The sequence below is a fragment of the Gambusia affinis genome, linkage group LG03, assembly GCF_019740435.1.
Source record: "Gambusia affinis linkage group LG03, SWU_Gaff_1.0, whole genome shotgun sequence".
NCBI lineage: Eukaryota > Metazoa > Chordata > Actinopteri > Cyprinodontiformes > Poeciliidae > Gambusia > Gambusia affinis.
In genome coordinates, this window is record NC_057870.1 from 28,218,655 (window position 1) to 28,238,282 (window position 19,628).

Consider the following 19,628-nt stretch of genomic DNA (forward strand, 5'->3'; position numbering starts at 1 on the left):
TCAGACGTTGGTTATGACGTTGATGCAATTCTATTTGCACATCTTTTTCTTTGTAACTTTCACATCAGTAAGTTGCTCATTGAAAAGCATGATTCATTCACTTATGCTGTTACTATAGAAACAGCATAGGTCAATCCACACATGTAACCTAATGGCAGTAAATGTAACAGTTCATGTGAGTGCAACACATCACACAATGTCTTTGCCAACACAGAACCAATGAGTATTTTTATCCTTTCAGAGCACAGCTCTGGTTGGAAACTTTTTAAATTTGCACCAATTATCCCAGTCGATTCCAGCACACAGAGAAGATTACGTTATTTTGCATCACACAATAGGCAGTGGAACAGCCCCAATTTTTTTTCCATCCTCATTCAAAAGCCCTGGCAGGGCGCATGAGTGAGTTGGGTCCATCCTGAAGCCAGTACACAGCGGTGCCTATCTGAGCCAGCACTAATCCCTGCTCTAAGCTGCCGCCCAGTTCCTATTGCTGTCCAACAATAACGCCACAGGTTCTCCAGATCCCTGGAACCAGGCCTGTGACTGGTATTGTTTTTTCTTTATCTATTAAAAAAACACACAAATGTAGGATGGATACTTTAATTGCATTTCTCAGTAAAAAGACATTAACAGGGAGGATTGCAGAAAACAAACTGTTTTTCACAAATAAGTCAATTGTTCATCAAGCAATCACACAATCATAAACAGAAAAATGCTCACTTCAAATTAATACATCAAACAATTTTGCACCAATTAAAATGTATATATACAACACAGTATTAATGCATACAAAGATGAAGTCCACTTTATGATAAAGACATTAAGGCGCAATTATTCCTTGCTTCACTAACAGTTCCATGTTAAAATGGATGAATTAACTTTCTACTCAAGGATTTCTAATGCACCAAGCGTCACACGCAAATTGTTAACTTACAACCTGATTTTAACACCCCCTGCAGTTCGCATTTGTAAACAGCAACATTAGTAAATGGCCATATTATAACACCTGATTATGCCTGATTATGTAAGGAAGGCCTGTGGTACCTAATAGGGAGGAAAAAATCTACTAAAGATGTGTAAACGTATAAATGTTATATGACACAATTTAAATACATTAATGCATTAATGTAGACATTAAAATACATTAATATATTACCTGATTAATATGGGATTTTACAAGATTGAGATAAGAAAAATCAATTAAACTTAATATGTAATCGAGTTAAAACAAATCAGAACAAAGTTGAACAAGCTGTATATTGGGTATCCTTGGGGTTTTTGGTCTTGCCGATACAAAATGTCTCTTTGTGTTTTCAGACTTAACAAAAAGTTTCATAAACCTTAGAATGTTTCTAATCAACCTACAACCAATATTGATTAGTCCATGTCAGATATGATGAGTCTGACTTTTTTCTTTTCTTTTATCTTTTGAATACTACTGATCAATGGGCGCCCCTGACAGAGTGGCACCATTGGTATACTGCTTATAGAAAAACAATATGCAGAGAAAAGTGTCACTTTTTAGAAATTGTTGGTATTGCTCAATGCACACAGCGTAATTAAATCACATCACTAATGTTTTTTTCTACAATTCATTTATATCTTATTATAAAGGACAAATTCTTCAAATATAAAGCAGATATAAAATAAATTCTAAACTATTTATTGAAAATATTTATTGTGTACATAAAGAAATAAAAAAAGTCAACCAATTTTCTTTATCTTTCTACTTATTTGGATTTTGCATAGGTGTTACAAAATAAATGTCTCAATTGTGACTTATTGATGATGCAATTAAATATTTTCATAAGGAAAATAAATGTTACATGATTTGATAGTCTTAGTTGTACTCGAGGCTGAAAACCCCCCCAGAATGTATTACTATAACATGCCTGTTAGGAAGAGCTTTTTGTTGTATGACAGTACTGTTTTATGAAATATTAACACAGACATCCAATGGGACTTCCCTGCCCTAATATATTTCATATTTTCGTTTCTAGGTGTTTAAATAAGATGATAGCTCAGTGAGCAGTTTTCATTTCAAACTCATAACTGATTGTGCAGATTTATGTGATCATGTTTCAGGGGGGTGCCAGTTTAGACTGCTGGGGTCTCTTGGGGTTTAGGAGCCTCGACTTCCTGAATTTCCCCTCCTGTGGAGTCTTCGCTGCTAAAGAGGTAGTACGGTGGAGTCTGCCGAGCCTCGATGATGAGGACACCCTCAGGCGACAAGGAAGCGAAGACTGTCAGGGGGTCCACATCGGTGGGGATCCTGAAGAAACATAAGAGAGGGAATGTAAATGTGAGGGCATCAATTAAGTTTGTTTTCTTGACAGAAAGCTTCTGTGAATGTTTAGAATGCTGCAAGATATGTGGGAGACACAAAAGAAGCCGAATGGGGCGGAAAAGATGAACAGAGCAGGGAGTTTGTACAAAACTCTGTGACATTTCTTTCTGTGGAACCGCTGTACAAACATTGTTCAGCGCTGCAAGACTTTACTGCAACTTTGTCAATGCCCATAAAAATAGCCTCCAGGTTGAAGGATTTTTAGTGCTGCACGTCTGAAGAAAATTGTTAAAAACTTTCACCGTGACCTTGTTTTCTTTCACGGATTTTAGATGCTACAAAAATCTGTCATGCAGCAAATCTAGTTTGTAATAAAAAAACTCACCCTTGTTCAACCACTGTAGATAGCAAGAAAGAAAACAACTGCAAATTTAAAGAAATTATACAATCTTAAATCTAGGTGAGTTAAATACCTGCTTATTTTCAGGACTGTGTGTGATCTTCCCTCATCTACAGCTGTTATTTTCCAACGACCGAACTGGATAACTCGCTTTGAAAATAAAGTGAAACCGAATTGCAACATCCAGAAAATACTTTATAGTCTAAAAGTTTACAGCAGACTAGAGTTTGATTGTAATGCTGGATAGATGAAGCTGCTGCAGCTGCACACAGACTTAAACTCCCCTCTTTGTCAGCCAGTATAGCCTAATATGGATACGGTAGGTGTGCTTGGTGAGCAGCCAACTGTTCTTAGGGAGTTAATATAAACACCAGGTTGCCATCAGGATGTTCAGCAGAGGAGGCGCCCGATCTACCCTCCGTTTAATTAGAGAGGACCCTCCACTGGCTTTCCACTCCTCTGTGAAATGAATGCAAGTCAGAGTTGGCTGATGAACCTCAGACAGAGACATCACGTCATATCTATTTATGTGTTCAGATACCACATACTGTATTCCACTGAGATGTGAAGGTCCACTTCAGAGACTGTTTTTAAGATAAATGTTATCGTCTAAAATAAAATAATGATGCGGCTATACTCTGTGCATCAACAGGGTTATAGCTGATCCTATTTTTGACAGCTAGGATAACAACAGCCCCAAAGAGATAAAATGCAACCCAAGGGCAGTGAAGTGTCACTTGGGAGGATAAATGGGGGCCCACAGGCTTGAAGACAAACACTGAGAATTGATGGGAAATACAGCAAAAGCACTGCAGAAACTGGAACTGAATATTGTTACTTTTTGTGAAAAATAAAAAAGGTTTTCCTATTTTCACAAACTCTCAGTCTGACATTTTGTGAGGTAAGATGCGAAAAAAACTGTAACAAGCTCACAGGAAAAACACTCTGTGGACACATATAATTCAAATATATGGATATAACATCTGAATAGCCTGCAGTTTGAGCTGATTCCAATGTCCAAACTTTCACAGCAGGTGGTACAATTTGACACATTAACAGAGGACAAAAAGAATCATAGGAAGCAGTTAATATGGCACAGAACTCGTGGCCAGAGACCAATAATTCAGTAAAAAAATGCACATTTTGTGCTTTGAGAGACAAAGAGATAATAGCACCATGAACACAGATATAAAGTGACAAACAAGACATATTTCCTCAGTAAAGGCCTCATATCTTCAGATTGCAAACAATCTTCATGCAGTCACTGCTAGTTTAAGATGGAAATTAATAATGCCAATAAAGATATCTAGACAACTGTTAACATTTTATGTTATGTCATTATTGATTAAATAATGATTAAATGATTCAGTTAGATACTTCTCTTCAAGAGTTGCTAGTTGTGCCATTAATTGTGTCACAGTAGTTGAAGCCATACTGAATTCAAAAGCTGATTTGTTTCCTAAATATTTCAGTGTGAGATTATACTGCTGCAGCAAAAAACAAATAGGAATAAGACATTGCACACACTTTTCCACAGGCCTCAATAACAATGTAGAGCTATTTATCTTGTGTACAGTAGATTTCATACCTCTTTAATTATGTGCAAAAATACTATAGTCTGCATAAAAGCCTGATATTACTATTCATAGACTCACTGCAGCATACACTCTGGTGACAAAACAAGATGCAGCTATGAGTTAAATGAAGGTGGGTGTGAGCCAGTAAAAAAATGCTAATGACCTTTATGAGTTTACACACCAGCCTCCCTCACCTTCCAATTTCTACAAAGCAAAGCCTCGACTTCTGACAAAGTCAAATCACTCTGGTGGTCCGTGATGTCGGCCCCGAGCACAGACCTCATCTGTCTCCAGTTTGGGGAGCAGGTTTGACTTTGGCAAGTGTACAGTTTATCTCAGGCATTGATTTTGTACAGCTGCCAGAAAACCATCAAGCAAGCTTTTACCTCGTTGAGATTTTGAACCCCGGAGAGACAAGATACAGAAAGAGAACAAGGCGTGAATGCATGTGAGTGGAACCTATAACCTCTAGCAGACATTTCATCCAGGGTCGTCACGTATCTTATTGAGACACTGTTATGTGTTGTTGGGGAAGTAAATGTCCTGCTACCTTTGGCCCCAGCTCAGAACATTTTTTGGTTAATAACTGATGTTCTTCTTGCTTCTTTGAAACATTTTACACACAAACTTCATGGTTAGACTTTGGTCTAGGGCAGGGGGATCAGTTGACGTTGATAATTATTGGTTAGTTTTTTTGTTTTAAATATCTGAAATACTGCCAAACCGGTGACAAGACCTTTGCTATTTTAGTTAAAAATACAGTCTCTGCTGTACTACACATGTAACTCAAAAGTGCTTATCAGGCTATGTGTGCAGTCTGGTTAGCCAGTGGATTTTTGCATTGGGGGCAGTTATTTATACATGACCTGTTATCATCCCATCCCCCACTTCTCTCTCTTCCAACCCTTTAAATATTTAGCCTGTCACCGACTTGAGGATCTTATTAACTCAGGAGCCATACTCAGACCCATTCTGACAAAGTTCCAATTTTGTATATGAATAGCACAGAGCTGCGGGGCACCTGCTTAATTAGCTAGCAGAATATTAGCAGAACTCGACTGACGAGCCTGTATAAGACTGATTCACACCAAGGATTTGGCTCCCGTGTTTGAAGTCCTTCTACTGTACAATTAAATGGGACGAGATGCAGAGACAGGCAGGTGGAGGTAATTGCCTGTGTTGCCAGTTTGGCTTGAAGGAGCTGCAACATGGGCACATTGTGGAGGAGTCTCTCAATCTGCACATACTTTTTAGAAGTTATTCTTTCTGCTCAAAGAATAACAGTTTAAATAATTGGTTGGAATGTTTCTTTGCTTTGTGATCTGGTCTTACAGCAGAATCAAAGATATCCTTTGCTCTTCCCTTAAAGCAGAGCTTCTCAATTCCAGTCCTCAGGCCCTCCTGCTCTGCATGTTTTAGATGTGCCCCTATTTTGGAGCAGCTGATCTAAATGATTGCATTACCTGTTCTGCAGGCATCAAGTACTGCAGAAGCCTGTTAATCACTCATAGATTCAATCCAGGTGTGTAGCAGCAGGGAAACACCGAAAACATGCAGGGCGGGGGGGCCTGAGGACCGGAATTGAGAGGCACTGCCTTAAGGCAATGTTTTGAAAAAATTCCTGTTATATATAATTATATAATGCCCACCACCTCTCGACCAATGACTGCTGGAAATAGGAACTAGTCCCCTTGCGCCACCCAGCAAGGATAAACTGGTTTAAACAATGGATGGATTATTATGGACTTAAAGGGGCAGCTTAGCTATCTTTGCTGCCAATTCTTAAAATAGGCATAAGAAATTAACTTAATGAATGTATATATGTAACCTTTATTTAGCCAGGTATGTTTCATTGAGAAAAATAATCTATTTTTTAAGAGAGACCTGACCAAAACTTAAACTTTAATCTTCCTAAAGTTGGCATTATGGAAATGCCAACTGTATTATAACTGAAGGATTTTATGTTGAAATGCAGCTAAGCAGATTTTGGGTGAAAGTTTAAAGGTTTTGCAGCGATGCCAGAGGCAGTATCCCCAAATGAACTGAAGGATTGTTTTTCTTGAGCTAAGCTCCCTATGAGTAAGAATCACATTACTACCCTGTGAATCTGAGGCTGTAGCATGCACTATTTGATCTCCAACATAGCTAGATTACCACAGATTCTTCAGATATGTTGAAAAATTATGCTACATAAGTGAGAAGTCACTCAGATAACCCATGTTGCACATATGCTTCACTGCTGCAAAATTTATTCAAGCGCTTCTCCAAAGTCGCAGAAACGACCCAACAGATAATACGAGGGAATCTTTTGCAACACTATATGCATAGTGTAGGAAAGGAGCAAGTGCCAAAAATTTGATTTCCCCTGCAGCCACACACTTGTTAAGCCCTTATTATTTCTCAATAGATTTTTTTAACAACCAAGCAAGAAAATAAATGTGTATAAAACCTTTAATTTCAGGTTATAATTATCTCAGAAAATCATCTGGGAGGGGAGTTGATCCTTAAATATGAAAAAAAAATCAAAGCAAAGAAATACAATGAACTGCAAGCAATAATTGGCTGTAAAGAAGATAAAGACCACAACTTCTACACCTTTGATCCCAACATACATGCAGTATTCCAGAGTTGTTCAATTCCAGTGCTTAAGAGTCAATATCCTGCATCTTTTAGATGTAGCTCTGCTCAAAAACAGGTAAAGTTACTGACTGAATTACCTCCTCAGCATGCCAGCAGGTTTGTAGAGTCCTGCATGAACCCTTCATCTGATTCAAGTGTGCTGAACTATGGAAACAGCTAAAAGACGCATTATATTGTCTCTTTTTGGACACACCAGCAGCATACAAATAGTACAACATCTAAAGGAACACATATCCTTTAGGGAAATCACAAGGAATATAATTTAAAAAATCACACAACCTTTTTCTTACACTTAGACCTACATAATTTGTTTTTCAGAGCACCAACATACACAGTGTGCAATAATTAATGACAGAGGTGTGTAATTATCCTGACTTTTTATTTTTTTGCCAGCTGTGATTTAACCTAGAGCCCCTATGAAGCTTTTCCATTAGTAATACAATTACAACCATACAGAAAAAAGGAAACACGAAGAAATGAAGTCTCAAATCCCTTCATTGTCCAACTGAAACTTTGTACTTTCTGAACATTCAGAAATAACACAGAAAAGATTTTGGTGGCAAACAATATTAAAGAACAATATTTATCTGACTTCTTCATATAAAACCAAAAGTACACTGAGATGTTGCCTTTTTATTGTAAAATATAACAAGTTCAAAGAAAATAAGTATGATCCACATCAAAGTTTGATTCTTTCCATATTTACAAAACCAATTCTAACAGTTTCCTTCAGTTTTTAGCAAGAATTGCTAAAATCTTGCAGGAAAGATGTCTGATTAAGGAAAGCTAAAGCCAACATTGAGTATTAACTTCAATACTCACTCCGTTTTATCTGTCAATAACTTAAACCATGATATTTTTCTGATGAATGTTAAATAAAGTCACAAGTATAACTGTAGCCAAACCCTCTTTCTTGACAGCGTGCAGACAGAGAGCTCTTATCATTAAAGATAAACCTTCTCGGTTATACTCACTGTATCTTCTTTGTGAAATTCTTTGTCACAATCCCTCCTTCCTCCTGTTTCTCTTCATGTTTTCCTGGTTGGGGAAAAACAAAAATCAGCAAACTTGAAGATGCTAATTGCCCCCAATGTCGGCCTCTTGGCGGCGCCACTGCAACATTGTCCAGTGATTACACAATCTCATGGACTGCACATTGGAAACCCAACACCTGTGTCCATCTAAATTTCAAACATGGACGTCAGTGAAAGAGGTGCTGATTTAACTGAAGTTCACTTGGCAAACACACTGTTTCCATTGCTCAATCTCTGCTCTGCTGTTGTTTTAAGCCAAACTACATCAACCCCGTTTTCTTTGATTGATTCTTGGAATGACTCTTCAGCAGACACAGACGTATCTCCTGCTGGGAGGAACATGCAGTCCTGGACAGACCCTGCTCCACCTTCTCCCTGTTCATTACAGGCAAACTGCTTTAGTGGATCAGCAGCTGCTCCTCGACAGCTAAAATGTCAGCGCTGCTGGGAGGAGTGTGGCCTGTCACTCCGCTCAGCCCCTTTGAGCACTTCAGGTTAAACTATGTGTTACCCTACACCCCCGCTGTGATGCCTCTACCTGCTAACAGAGCTGCACTTCACTAGAAACTAAGGCAGAGGCCTTAGTTTGAGTAAGAATGAGTTACGATCATCAGTGAGGTCATAGTATGATTATGAAGACTCTGCATGACTTCAGATGTAAAACTCATCCCCAGAGAAGGTTATTCAACAAGATTCTTCCTCCTCAATGTTTCCCGAAATGCCTCACTCTGTGTTTAGAGAGAGGGTGTTGCCAACATTCACAATGAAAGAACTGATGTTTGTGCTTGTAAGTATGGCAAGCTCTCACTAGTCTAGCCCACTTAAGCACCTTTGTACACAAAACATTTCTTCAAAAAGAAATCCATCGGTTATGTTTGTATCTTTACTGGACTTAAGACGAAACACAAAAACCCCACACTGATTCAAAATACAAATAGAAAGCAATGGTCAAAAGACTGTTACTCTTAGGGTGCAAAGCAAATGCTTTCATCCTTTTAAACTAATTAGTCAACACTCAATCAAAAGGCAAACTGTCATTAGCTTAAACAACTAGCAAATCCAGATGCTTATCTTCTTTAAATAGCAGTCTATCAACTATAATACACGGAAAGAAACAACTCAAGTCACATAAAAATAACAAATTAGCATTAAGTTTCAATTATTTATTGGGCTACAATAACTGTAACAGAGTCTGTATTTTTTTACACAGTCCTAATCCAATTTCATTTTAGAGATTAGATTAATGTTTGCTAAAGCCAAACATAGATGCTTAGCAGATCATCTCCTAGGATGGATGGATGGATGGATGGATGGATGGATGGATGGATGGATGGATGGATGGAACTAACAGTTATTTTTGGACAATCTTTTATACAGATATAAAAGATTGAGCTTTGCTTGGTTTCTTAAAAACGATGATCACAGTTTTAAGGATGAAACTATATTTTAATCTGGAGGACTGTTTTTAACTACATACTCCAAGAATTTATTCTAGAAAAACAAAGTTTATAAATCAAGCATCTTTAGTGCTTTGAAAAGTATTCCAGTCCAGTTTGGGGAACTACACACTTTCAAAGCCTTACTGGTGCTTCTGACTGTTTCTAAAACATTTGTGGAAATAGAATAAAAGATTTTCCTTTTACATACTACCCATTGCTGAAATGCAAAGAAATTGTAGATAGTCTTCTTTCTTTATCAATACCAACAACCAAAGTTTATGAAAAGGTGGTTGGGTTTCTTTTTTAGAAGATAGAAGGAAAAGCGTATAAGGGACTAAAGTGTTGAGTACTTAAATATAATCTAGAGAAGTTCATCTCTGAAACTTGTGTTGTGCTTTAAAAAGTAGGCACTTTGTTTGCTTCACCATCTATTCCAAACTTCCAATGAGATTTATTTTTGGAGGGCTGACTAATTCACTCTGCATATAATGTTGCAGAGCCAAGAATTATTAGTTGAACAAACACTTGAACAGAGTAATTAAGAGCTTGAAAGCTCTTTCAGTTCCATATTTTTAATTTAGTTGATTTGAGTTGATTTTGCTAGGAAAGTCAATTATGTCCACTTCACTCTCCTTTGTCAAAATGAGGTGGAGCAATTCTCCTTATTTCTGAATTGTAGCAAACTCTAGATTATCTTTGCCTTTAACAGACTAAAAACATCTTACCAGTTTTATTGCCTTCCATGCCACAGATTTAGAACAGGTCGAGCAGACATAGGGCTGATGGAATAACCCAACTGACACACCAACAATGTGTTTATAAAAAACTCACAGCTGAACGGTCAGGAGGAAGGCAGCTGTCCTCAGTGCCCCCTTTAAGCCAAGGTATCCCTGGAATTAATTTTTTAAAGGATCAACAGGAGGAAGTTTCTGCAACTTACTGCCACAGTCAGGGAGAAAACCTGTAGGAGTTTTGCTGGGTTACAGAACTGGCCCCCTTTGCTTCCAGAACATTCTCTGAGTGACGTCAAGCTTCCCATCTTATTGTAAACAGAGACTGTTGGCCCCGGGCCTTGCCTTAAATCTAAATTGAGCTCATGAGCGGCTGAGGGAGTGAATCTCCAAGAATCTGAAACAGGTGTCCGAGCTTTATGATCTGCCAAACCACTTCCAAGTCCCAGATTCCAGAAATCTGTCTTCCTCTTTTATAGAAGGACTCAACAGTAATGCAGAGATCATGTAATACCACTGAGGCCTTTTCACTTCCCGCACAGAGCCGCAAAGCTTCTGAGAGAAGTCATAAGGTTCTTAAGGTTTCATTCAGAGCAACAGTTTGTTTTGGCCTTTCATCTGGGTGAAGACTGCTGTTTTTTCTAGGTTTTATTTCATACATTTTCTTACAAACATTTTTAGTTCTTATTTCTCAAATTTAATGTTTTTTTTCTTATAGATTTCTTGAAAACAAAGTTTACCTTAAAGCGGTGAATATAGCTGCAAAGTTGAAAAGGCACTTCAGAATTTCTTGATGAAGTTCTATTAAATAATCTTTTTTTTTTGGCAAATGCTATTTGATAAACTTTAAGCGGTTGTCACAAAATAATTCTTGTACAACATCTGTACAACAATCTGTTTTGTAGAGAAGAAAATAGCAGGCATTGCAGCAGTGTACTGAAAGCAGAACACTTAAAGTGTTTCTGGTCAAATTAAGTGTTGAATAGGAAATAGGTCATTGTGAACAGGAGCATTGCAACATTGGCATAAACAATTATGGCACAATATTTTTAATCTGTACACTTCTCTATTTTCATATCAGACAATTACTCTGACCAGAAACATATTATGTCCTGTTTGCATTACGTTCAATACAAACCTGATCACAGTTTAAAGGTCATTTGCAGAAACGTCAATGTATGGACAGAGTGGTGGTGTTATAGTTTATCGTATCCAACAGGCCCACAAGGTGATCAGAACCACAATTAGTTGAAACAAGGTGTGAGACGAGGTTTTTAGGAAATTGTAAACCAAAGTAAATTGCACAGATGTAAAGATTTTGGTGAAAATGTTACTAATTCAGAAAACCAAAATATAAAATAAACTAATGCAAGGGTTTAAGTGTGAAAGGTTTTGTTTAAGAATTTGACAAGTAGAGAAGGATAAGAGTTGGTCAGGGTTCAGTGAAGAAAGTTATAAATGAGATGTTATTGATTTTAACTTTTTAACAAATCTTAATTTCAAAATTCCTTCTATTACATTACATTCCTGTAACATACACAATAACTCTGACAGTTTTCTACGTAAAAATATAATTTCACTATTAAAGGTGAAAGGTCGTCACAGTGAAGGATTTACACTCTTATAAGTGTCAATATAGAGTAAAATGTTTAATTCCTGAGCATAACATATGAGGTTCATCTCCTCTTTTCAGCAAACCTTTACCGTAAACCATTTTGTTGGTCAGCATCATCTCACCTGAGACCTCTACAAAACCGTCTCTGGTCTTAACGTTTAACTCCTCTGGCTTGAAGCTGTGGACGTTCACGCACACCTTCCAGGGCTCGCCACCTGTGGTCGTGGGGGAGCTGCGTGGGGACGGCTCGCCGTACCTGGTGGTGTAAAGTGCGGGGCCTCCCGTGGAATGACGCGTGGGGAACCCTGTGCGTAAACCGCCGCCAAAGGGCGACGGGCCGAGGCGCGTGCTCAGCCGGCCGGGCCGAGCCCAACCGGGCCAGTCCATCCCGAGGTCGTCGGGGAAAGGCGGCATCCCGAATTCATCCTCCATGAACCGGGATGCGAGCTGATCCCGGAACGGCGACTGATCCCGGAACGGCGATTCTCCAAACGGGTCTCTAGGAAACCGCTGCCGGTTTCCCATCGTGTAAAAGTCACCTTCTGCCATCTTCAGTTGACTTTAGACTCGCAAAAGTTCTTTCTTTGTAAAGTAAGTTTAACCTTGCACTCGAGTTTACTTTGGTTCTCTTATCTCTGCCTATGGTCAAACTTTACGCCTCCAGTTAAGCACGCACCACCTTTACGCAGCGGCCTGCGGGTCCGTTAACTCCAAATCAGACTTCCAGTTGCTACAACTTTGAAGGAAAATTATTTCTCTCCTCTGCCTTTGGCTTTTATACTGAACTGGGACCTCCCAGCCCGCTGGTGCATAAGGGGCAAAAGAAGAGAAAGTACTGGGAGGATCTAGACAGCGTCCACACTGCAAAAAATATCACTTCACCACTTCAGTACCAACCGTTGAAATATTTTTATTTGATGCTAAATAGTAGACAGTCTGATTCAAGTCGAGTTCTTCATATTTTTAAATGAATAAAATTAATTACACAACTTTAAATGAGGATTTCAAGACTTTGTCAATGTTTATTTCTTTACAGTGGAGGCGCAACAGCTGACACAGGACCAGCCTACTTTTTACCAAACTGAGTTGCATACAGTACACATGGTGGAGCCCCCTCCTCTTGATGACTCACTGATCTTTAATAGAAATGATCACAGAGCTTCAGGTCCAATGCGCTGATGTCACAACATTGATACAACAAACTGACTGAGTCAACTTCGAGAAGATGGGAAGTGTTGACTCTCTGTTCTTAAAGCAGAAAGCAAGACTGCGATGGCACTTCATCAGCAGCAGGACTCTATATGGAGCTTCTTCCACAAACATGTTGATTTCAAAGCGCTGGAAATGTAATTATAACCCTTAAACATTTTCTCTGGAGTTTCTGAGACAAATTGAAAAATTTCAATGGTAATAAAGACATTTGGAAGCCACTGTATATTATGTTGAGGTTCCAGTTGACACTTTATTACAATATGGACTTTACATTGACACACATGCAGTACAAAAAAATATATGATTTGCATGTTTGTAGATATTGAAAATGATAATAAAAATGCATCATTTCACAATGAATCACTATTGCTATAACAGCTTGCTTATGTTTTTTTAATACCTCAAATCATATTCAAGTACATTTAAATTGCCATTTGTTGATGCATTGCATTCTGAATGTTTACAATAGGCCTCCAATTGTGTGCCGTAAATAAAAAAAAAACACATTTTGTATTATTTACACAGTCCTGGTGCCTATTTACAAGGTAATTTCATATTCAAACTCCTGTTTGCACAAGAACTCGGAGAGAGGGCATTGCTGTCTGTCTAAGTTTATTAACACAACTGTCCAAATCTTCCCCCCAGCACAGGTTCACATCTGCCACCATCAGCTTGTGGTATATGGATTATATTTTTGGCACCAACTTCTTTTCTCTTCCAGCAGCACATTTCCCTCATTTGTCCAATTTAGCTGACATTTAGGGAAATAAGCTGAGAGAGTTGAGTGCATAGAGAGCAGCAGTCTTTCAGGCCTGGAGCAGACAGGATGAAGGAGCTGAAACCATTACGAAGCATGACCCTTAATTATAAGCAAAAGCTGTTTTGGAGTTGGAGCCGCCATGAAATTAACTTTGAAGGAATAGTGTGGCATTTTGGAGAAAACAGCCTGTTTTCTTGGAGCTGGTCAAAATATATGGTCTAATGAGGAACCGGTCTATGAAAGTACAGTAAAAGTATCGAGATAATGAAGCGAGTTTGTCAAGAAAATGAGATAACTCACTATCTCAAGACAATAAACTAATTATTATAACAGTCTGTCAGGTTAAGTCTGGAGTGAAACAAAGGATGATTATGTGAAAAAGCTCCTTGTCATCTCATACGTGATGCAATAGGCTTGACTTTTCCAAACCAGGATATTTGAATTAAATATATTGTAAACTCTACCAGAGAACTAAAAATGGGACATCACTAAGATAATGATCAAAATCACGGGGACAAATACACTGAAATGGCTCATCAGGCAAAAACCAAATTCACAAAAGTTCTTGGAGCCAGTGGACATATTCTGTGATCATGGGCTGAGAAACCCTGGATGTGTTGTTGGTCCGTCACAAAACACAAAACTGGGACAAGAACGGCTTCGATTGAAAAGGTTGCTGAGCCTTGTGTTAGTTTCAGGAGCATCAGTGAACAGGAAAAACCCCAAAATACTGCCTAATAATTACCCATTGGATACCCAATAATTCTATTAGGTGAACAAAAGTCAAATACTATAATAGACTCTTCAAATGTAATCATTGTTGGCTTCTTTTCAGCTCTAGTTTCTGTATTCTCATCCTAGCTTAACTTGCAAGCTCATAACACAAATGGGGAAAAGATAAGATTAAAATTGAAGTTTCAATATATATAACACATTTTGGAATTAGTGGAGGCTTCACTGAATGTGGGATTTTACTCTACAGAAGATTATTTAGACGTTCTCAACTATTAGGGAGTCAAAATGTATTTTGACAAACTGAAATCAACTCAAAACTGCAAATATTTTCCATTCTAAATGGAAACTAATTTAACAGTTTGTTTTACTGAGTGTACTGGACTAATTAAACCTTTGCATATATAGAAAAAATAACATTTTACAGAAAAAATGTGTTGCAGTTGTAAAAGAAAATAAATAAGAGATAGCAGCCTTACATACAACATCTGACAACTACATAAAAAAAAGCACTTATACATTTTAAACAATAACCATGTTTGCTAATGCACAATAAAAAATGGCTTACAGGTTTTGTTTCAGTGTTGTATAAATATTAAAGGAAATAAAGTACTTGTGTTAGACATCAGTTAAATCATCATTTACCTGATTAGAATAAAGTTTAAGCGTGTGTATGAGTGAAAGTAATTTAAGCATGGTACAGGGAAATCCAAAAGCAATCACACTCTTTGAGCTTGTACAGTTTTGGTCATTTTACAAACAAACTACAGTATTTTGAGACTTTAATGGAAAGACCAACCCGCAGTGGAACACAATAGTAAAGTCAGAGGAAAAAATATTTAGGCTTTTAAAAAGTTTTGACAAATCCTCTGATAACTCTAAAAAAATCTGTTACAACCAGGTGGTTGAGTATTTTCATAATTTGCAAACAGTGCAGGTGTGTTTCAATAAATCTTAGTCAAATTATAGCTGCTCTGTGAAAACATCAAAACAAATGGCATCGTGAAGGCAAAGGAAGGAACACATTTATCTAAAAGAGAAGAGAGTGTGTAAAAACTGTAAATCTAACAAGACCTGATCATCAAAGACACCAGAAGCAGGTAAGAAGCAAATGGTGAATCGAGAGGAGCTGCAGGGATCCACTGCTCAGATTTGAGACCTTTTGACAAGACAAATATAAGCAATTCTCTAATCTGGCCTTCATGTAAGAAGGAAAAAATCCAACTTGCAGTAAGTACAAGTCATGTAGGGGATACAAAAAACATGCAAAAGAACTGATGAGACCAAAACTGACCTTTCGGTCCTATGTATAAAATACTATCTGTGGCATAAAACTAACACTGCTAGTCCTCTGGAGCACACTGTCCCTATGATGAAGTATGATGCTGGTAGTGTGATGCTGTGGTAAGGCTGATCTACAGCCTTAATCAGTAAATCCAGGAGGAATCTTCCCAAAAAAATCTGGTAGAGTCTGCAAAAGGCTACAGATTTTCAGCTGTTGAAATCAGCTTTACATATTGGACTTTATATCGACATGTTAAAAAATGACTAACCTCAGCTGATACTGATGTCAATATTATGCATCCCTAAACTTCACTATTATGTGCTACTTTGTTTTGGTCTATCCCAACTGTTAATCCCAATGAAATACATTCATATTTCAGGTTGTAATGTGACAGAAACTGAAAAGGATCAAGAGGAAGAAATAGTTGTTGAGAGAAAGACTTCCTGCAAAACCATGAAAATATGTTCGCCGATGTATAGACAGACATTTTAAATTGTTTTCCACTTGATCAGAGGAGAAATTAAGGTGACATTTAAGCTGACAGGCCGTTTGCTCGCCGTCAGGCCACCTACGCCGAGGAAACATGTTTGTTCTCCGTCTTGTGAAGTGCTGAGATCAGAGCCAGAAGCCTTTTCCTGATTCCTGATAACGATCCCTGTGAAGCCGTCTGTGAACGCCAGGATCAAACAGCTTAAATGTTACCCCTGTACTTCATCTGTTGGTGTAAAATCAGTGTCACAAAGACCCAACAGAACAGTTCATGTTTGTTGCCCTGCCAAACATCAGGGCATAAACTAAATGGGATAAGTAATTTTGATGCTTCATGGGCCTGGTTTTAAACCAAAAAAAATGTTGTTTTTTTTCCACAATAATACATAATAACATATTAAGTAAATTCTATGCATTAAGACACAAGAATTAGTGAGAAGTGTACAAACTTGCATCTCAGTTGGACATATTCAACATGGACGTGGGTTTTATAAATACAGAAATGCAATTTCTCTTCCCGGTGCAAGAAGATGATGTGCAGGAACAAAAAGTGAAAATGTTTATGTTAGAGCAGACACATCTCAATGACAGATGGCCTTGAAGAAATACTGGGATATTTTAGTCCAAGCATCAGCCCCTACAGCTTCTGTCCTGACCCCGAATACAAATGTACTTTCTGTCTCTGAACAGCAAAACATTAACGCCGGGCTTTCCTTCGCTTCTTCAAAGAACCCCGACTCCGGCTGCGACTGTGGGACCCAAAGATGGAGTTCCACGATGAGCTCCGGCTGTAGCTCCTGTAGGAAGAGTAGCTGCGACTGCGACTGCAGCTGCGGCTGTGACTGCGGCTCACGCTGTGGATCGGACTGCGACTGCGGCTTCGTGTGAAGAGGCTGCTCCATGACGACACGCTGGTGGAGCGGCTGCTGGCGGAAGGGCTGGGTCTGAAGTAAGGTATGGGTCGCTTCCTGGCACTGTGGAGATTTGGGAAACAAAAGAGTAGCAAAAAATATAGCTACATATTTATCGGCACAATAAATCAGTGAAAAAATATATTTTACATTGGACTTAAAAAAAAAAATCTGGATTATTTTTGCAGAGTTTTTTTAGATAGCATGAGAGAAGAAGACATCTTCAACAGCAGTAACTTGCCATATTGTTCTGTATGACTACACCATTCATTCATTCATTCATTCATTACATTGTAGATGAATGAATGGCCCACTCTTGTTTATACATTCAGACTATTGAGGTTTGGAGAAACTGGTTTATGCATTTCCTCCTTAAAGAACCTGCAGGACTTTAATTAGGCAATTAAAGCACTTATTACCTTTTTAAATCATTTGTTAAGAGATTCTTTTGCTTTGTTCGGGATGATTGTCTTGTTTACAAAATAGTTTGTTCCAAGCTCCAGATCTTAGCCGTGTAGCCCAACATTTAGCTCTAAAATACTTTGGCAAACAAAAGAGTTCATGCTGGCCTGCAGTGACCCAGGTCTCTTGACGTGCTTTGTTTGTCCCTCACAGGGTGCTGAACATTATATAACAACCTGTTCTGCTTCAGTAACATATTGCTCAAGTCTAGTAATTAATTCAGAGGCAACTGTGTAAACCTGAGTTATATCGTCACAGTTCATTTAGCAAAAGATTTTTCCTGGTATCCCTGCCAAGGAAGCCATACTTGTTTACTCTTTAACTTTGCCATAATGAATTTTGCCATTTAACATGTATAATTGATGTTGAGGGTGTCTGCGCATCCTGAAAAACTCATGTACTTAATATTAAAGTCTTAAATTATCTTAGATTAATAAAATGCGAGTTAATAAAGTGCGAGTAGAACATAAATACATTAATCACAGGTCTTATTTTTGTTTTGGCAAGAATATTTAATCTTGTTAATGTAATTTGTTCTTGGTCTTTTTGGTCAGGCAAATGTTTGAGTCGTTCGCAGAAATCTTTACAGCATTCTGTGATTTGAGGCAATTGAGACTACCGCTAACTTGCTGCTAACACACGGTTGATAGCTTTTATGGGTAAGTGTACATTTGTCACCAGTTAGCTGGATGGTATTTGATTTTGCCACTGGCTTTGTTTTCACCACTGTAGATTAAAGAGAAGCAAGAAGCACAAAGACACTGCCAAGAGCCACAAACAGACCCCAGAAATTTCAGTTTTTGTTACGCTTGGTTGTATTACAACAAGATCCCCAAACCAATCCTTGTATTGTATTTATACTTTATTTTTAAATTTCATTAAAAATACCTCCTTGAGTCAGAGATTGGGCTATTTTTTGTTTTGTTTTCTTGACTATTGCACAAGCTAACCTTGGGGAGATGCTATATTTATTCATTTTCCATTTTTGCAGAATTGTTTCCACTGTAGAATAATGGAACTAAAAATGATTGCCTTTATATCAATCAGAAATTGACTTAAAAACCTTCCCTGACCGCTATGCTAAATTGGTGGTTGTTGTCTTAAGGCCTTAGCATTGCATTAAGGCAACCCTTTATACGACAAAGGAGCAAACTGCAAAACCCTCTGCTTCTATAGCGGTTGTCATGGTTACTGGTAATCAGTTAATAAAAGTGTATATGATCAGCATCATGTGGCAGCTCTGGTTTCTGCTTATTCCTAAGCAATAAGAGTGTCCTCAGTTTTTTTCCTATAATTCTTTTGCCAGCAACAGACATTTTGTTTTTCCCGTGAATAAATGATGATTGACGTAAAAGGAACGTTCTACTGTATCATTAAGTTTTAATAATACAGTGAAATATTTTGTTTAACCTGTACTATATATTTTCCTAAAGGAAGATTAAGTACACAAAATATAAAGCCGCCATATCCAACAGTAAAACTTTATTCATTTTTAAAACATAATTTGGATTCAGGTTATTATATTTTTGTCTTTTCTTTTATGTGATTTAACTTCAAAGTTTGCATAAACACGTAACGTGTCCATCTAAGCTGATAAAACGATGAGATTTTTTTGGCAATGAAAGTGTGCAGGAATAAAGGATCAGGACAGACTGAAATCAGCTGTACCTTGTGATGCGGCGTGCTTCCAGATGGCTTGGAGAGTCTCTCCTCCTCTTCCTCATAGGAGAGTAGGACTTGCGTCTTCGTCTCTTTCCACTAACCTTATGCATGTGCTTCAGATTTGTCTCTCTGGAACTGGACTGACGCTTTCTGTCTCGTAGTCTGGAGAACCAGATTCAACAGTGTGAACATTTAATTACCCAAGGTCAGCGAAGGTTTATTTTTGTACAGCGCTTAAAAAGAGACATTAGCAGCTGTAAACATTTAGTAAAAGTCACCTATCAGCACTGTATTTGGAGTAGCTTCCTCTGGAGCTCAGGCTGACCAAGCTGCCTCTTCGCCTCACATCTGATGAGTTACTCAGGGAACGAGAGTACGAGCTGCAGCAAGAG

The 19,628-nt window shown here is 38.1% G+C and overlaps 2 protein-coding genes across 3 annotated transcripts in view; both read right to left on the reverse strand.

Annotated features, from left to right (window-relative positions):
• Window positions 1–586: 586 nt before the first annotated feature.
• Window positions 587–12,491, reverse strand: hspb8 (heat shock protein b8). Its single transcript, XM_044111857.1, has 3 exons — window positions 11,846–12,491; window positions 7,879–7,942; window positions 587–2,272 (listed from the first exon to the last, which is right to left on the reverse strand). The coding sequence occupies exons 1-3, from the start codon at window positions 12,270–12,272 to the stop codon at window positions 2,098–2,100; spliced, it is 666 nt and encodes a 221-aa protein (XP_043967792.1). The 5' UTR covers window positions 12,273–12,491; the 3' UTR covers window positions 587–2,097.
• A 274-nt stretch (window positions 12,492–12,765) lies between these two features.
• srrm4 (serine/arginine repetitive matrix 4) overlaps window positions 12,766–19,628 on the reverse strand; it is a 57,743-nt gene continuing 50,880 nt past the window's right edge. For both annotated transcript variants that reach the window (XM_044111955.1, XM_044111954.1), the window contains exons 11-13: window positions 19,515–19,616; window positions 19,243–19,398; window positions 12,766–17,175 (exon numbers count right to left, since the gene is read on the reverse strand). In XM_044111955.1, coding sequence (XP_043967890.1) covers window positions 16,899–17,175; window positions 19,243–19,398; window positions 19,515–19,616 — 535 coding nt within the window. In that variant the 3' untranslated portion in view covers window positions 12,766–16,898. The remainder of the gene's footprint in view (window positions 17,176–19,242; window positions 19,399–19,514; window positions 19,617–19,628) is intronic.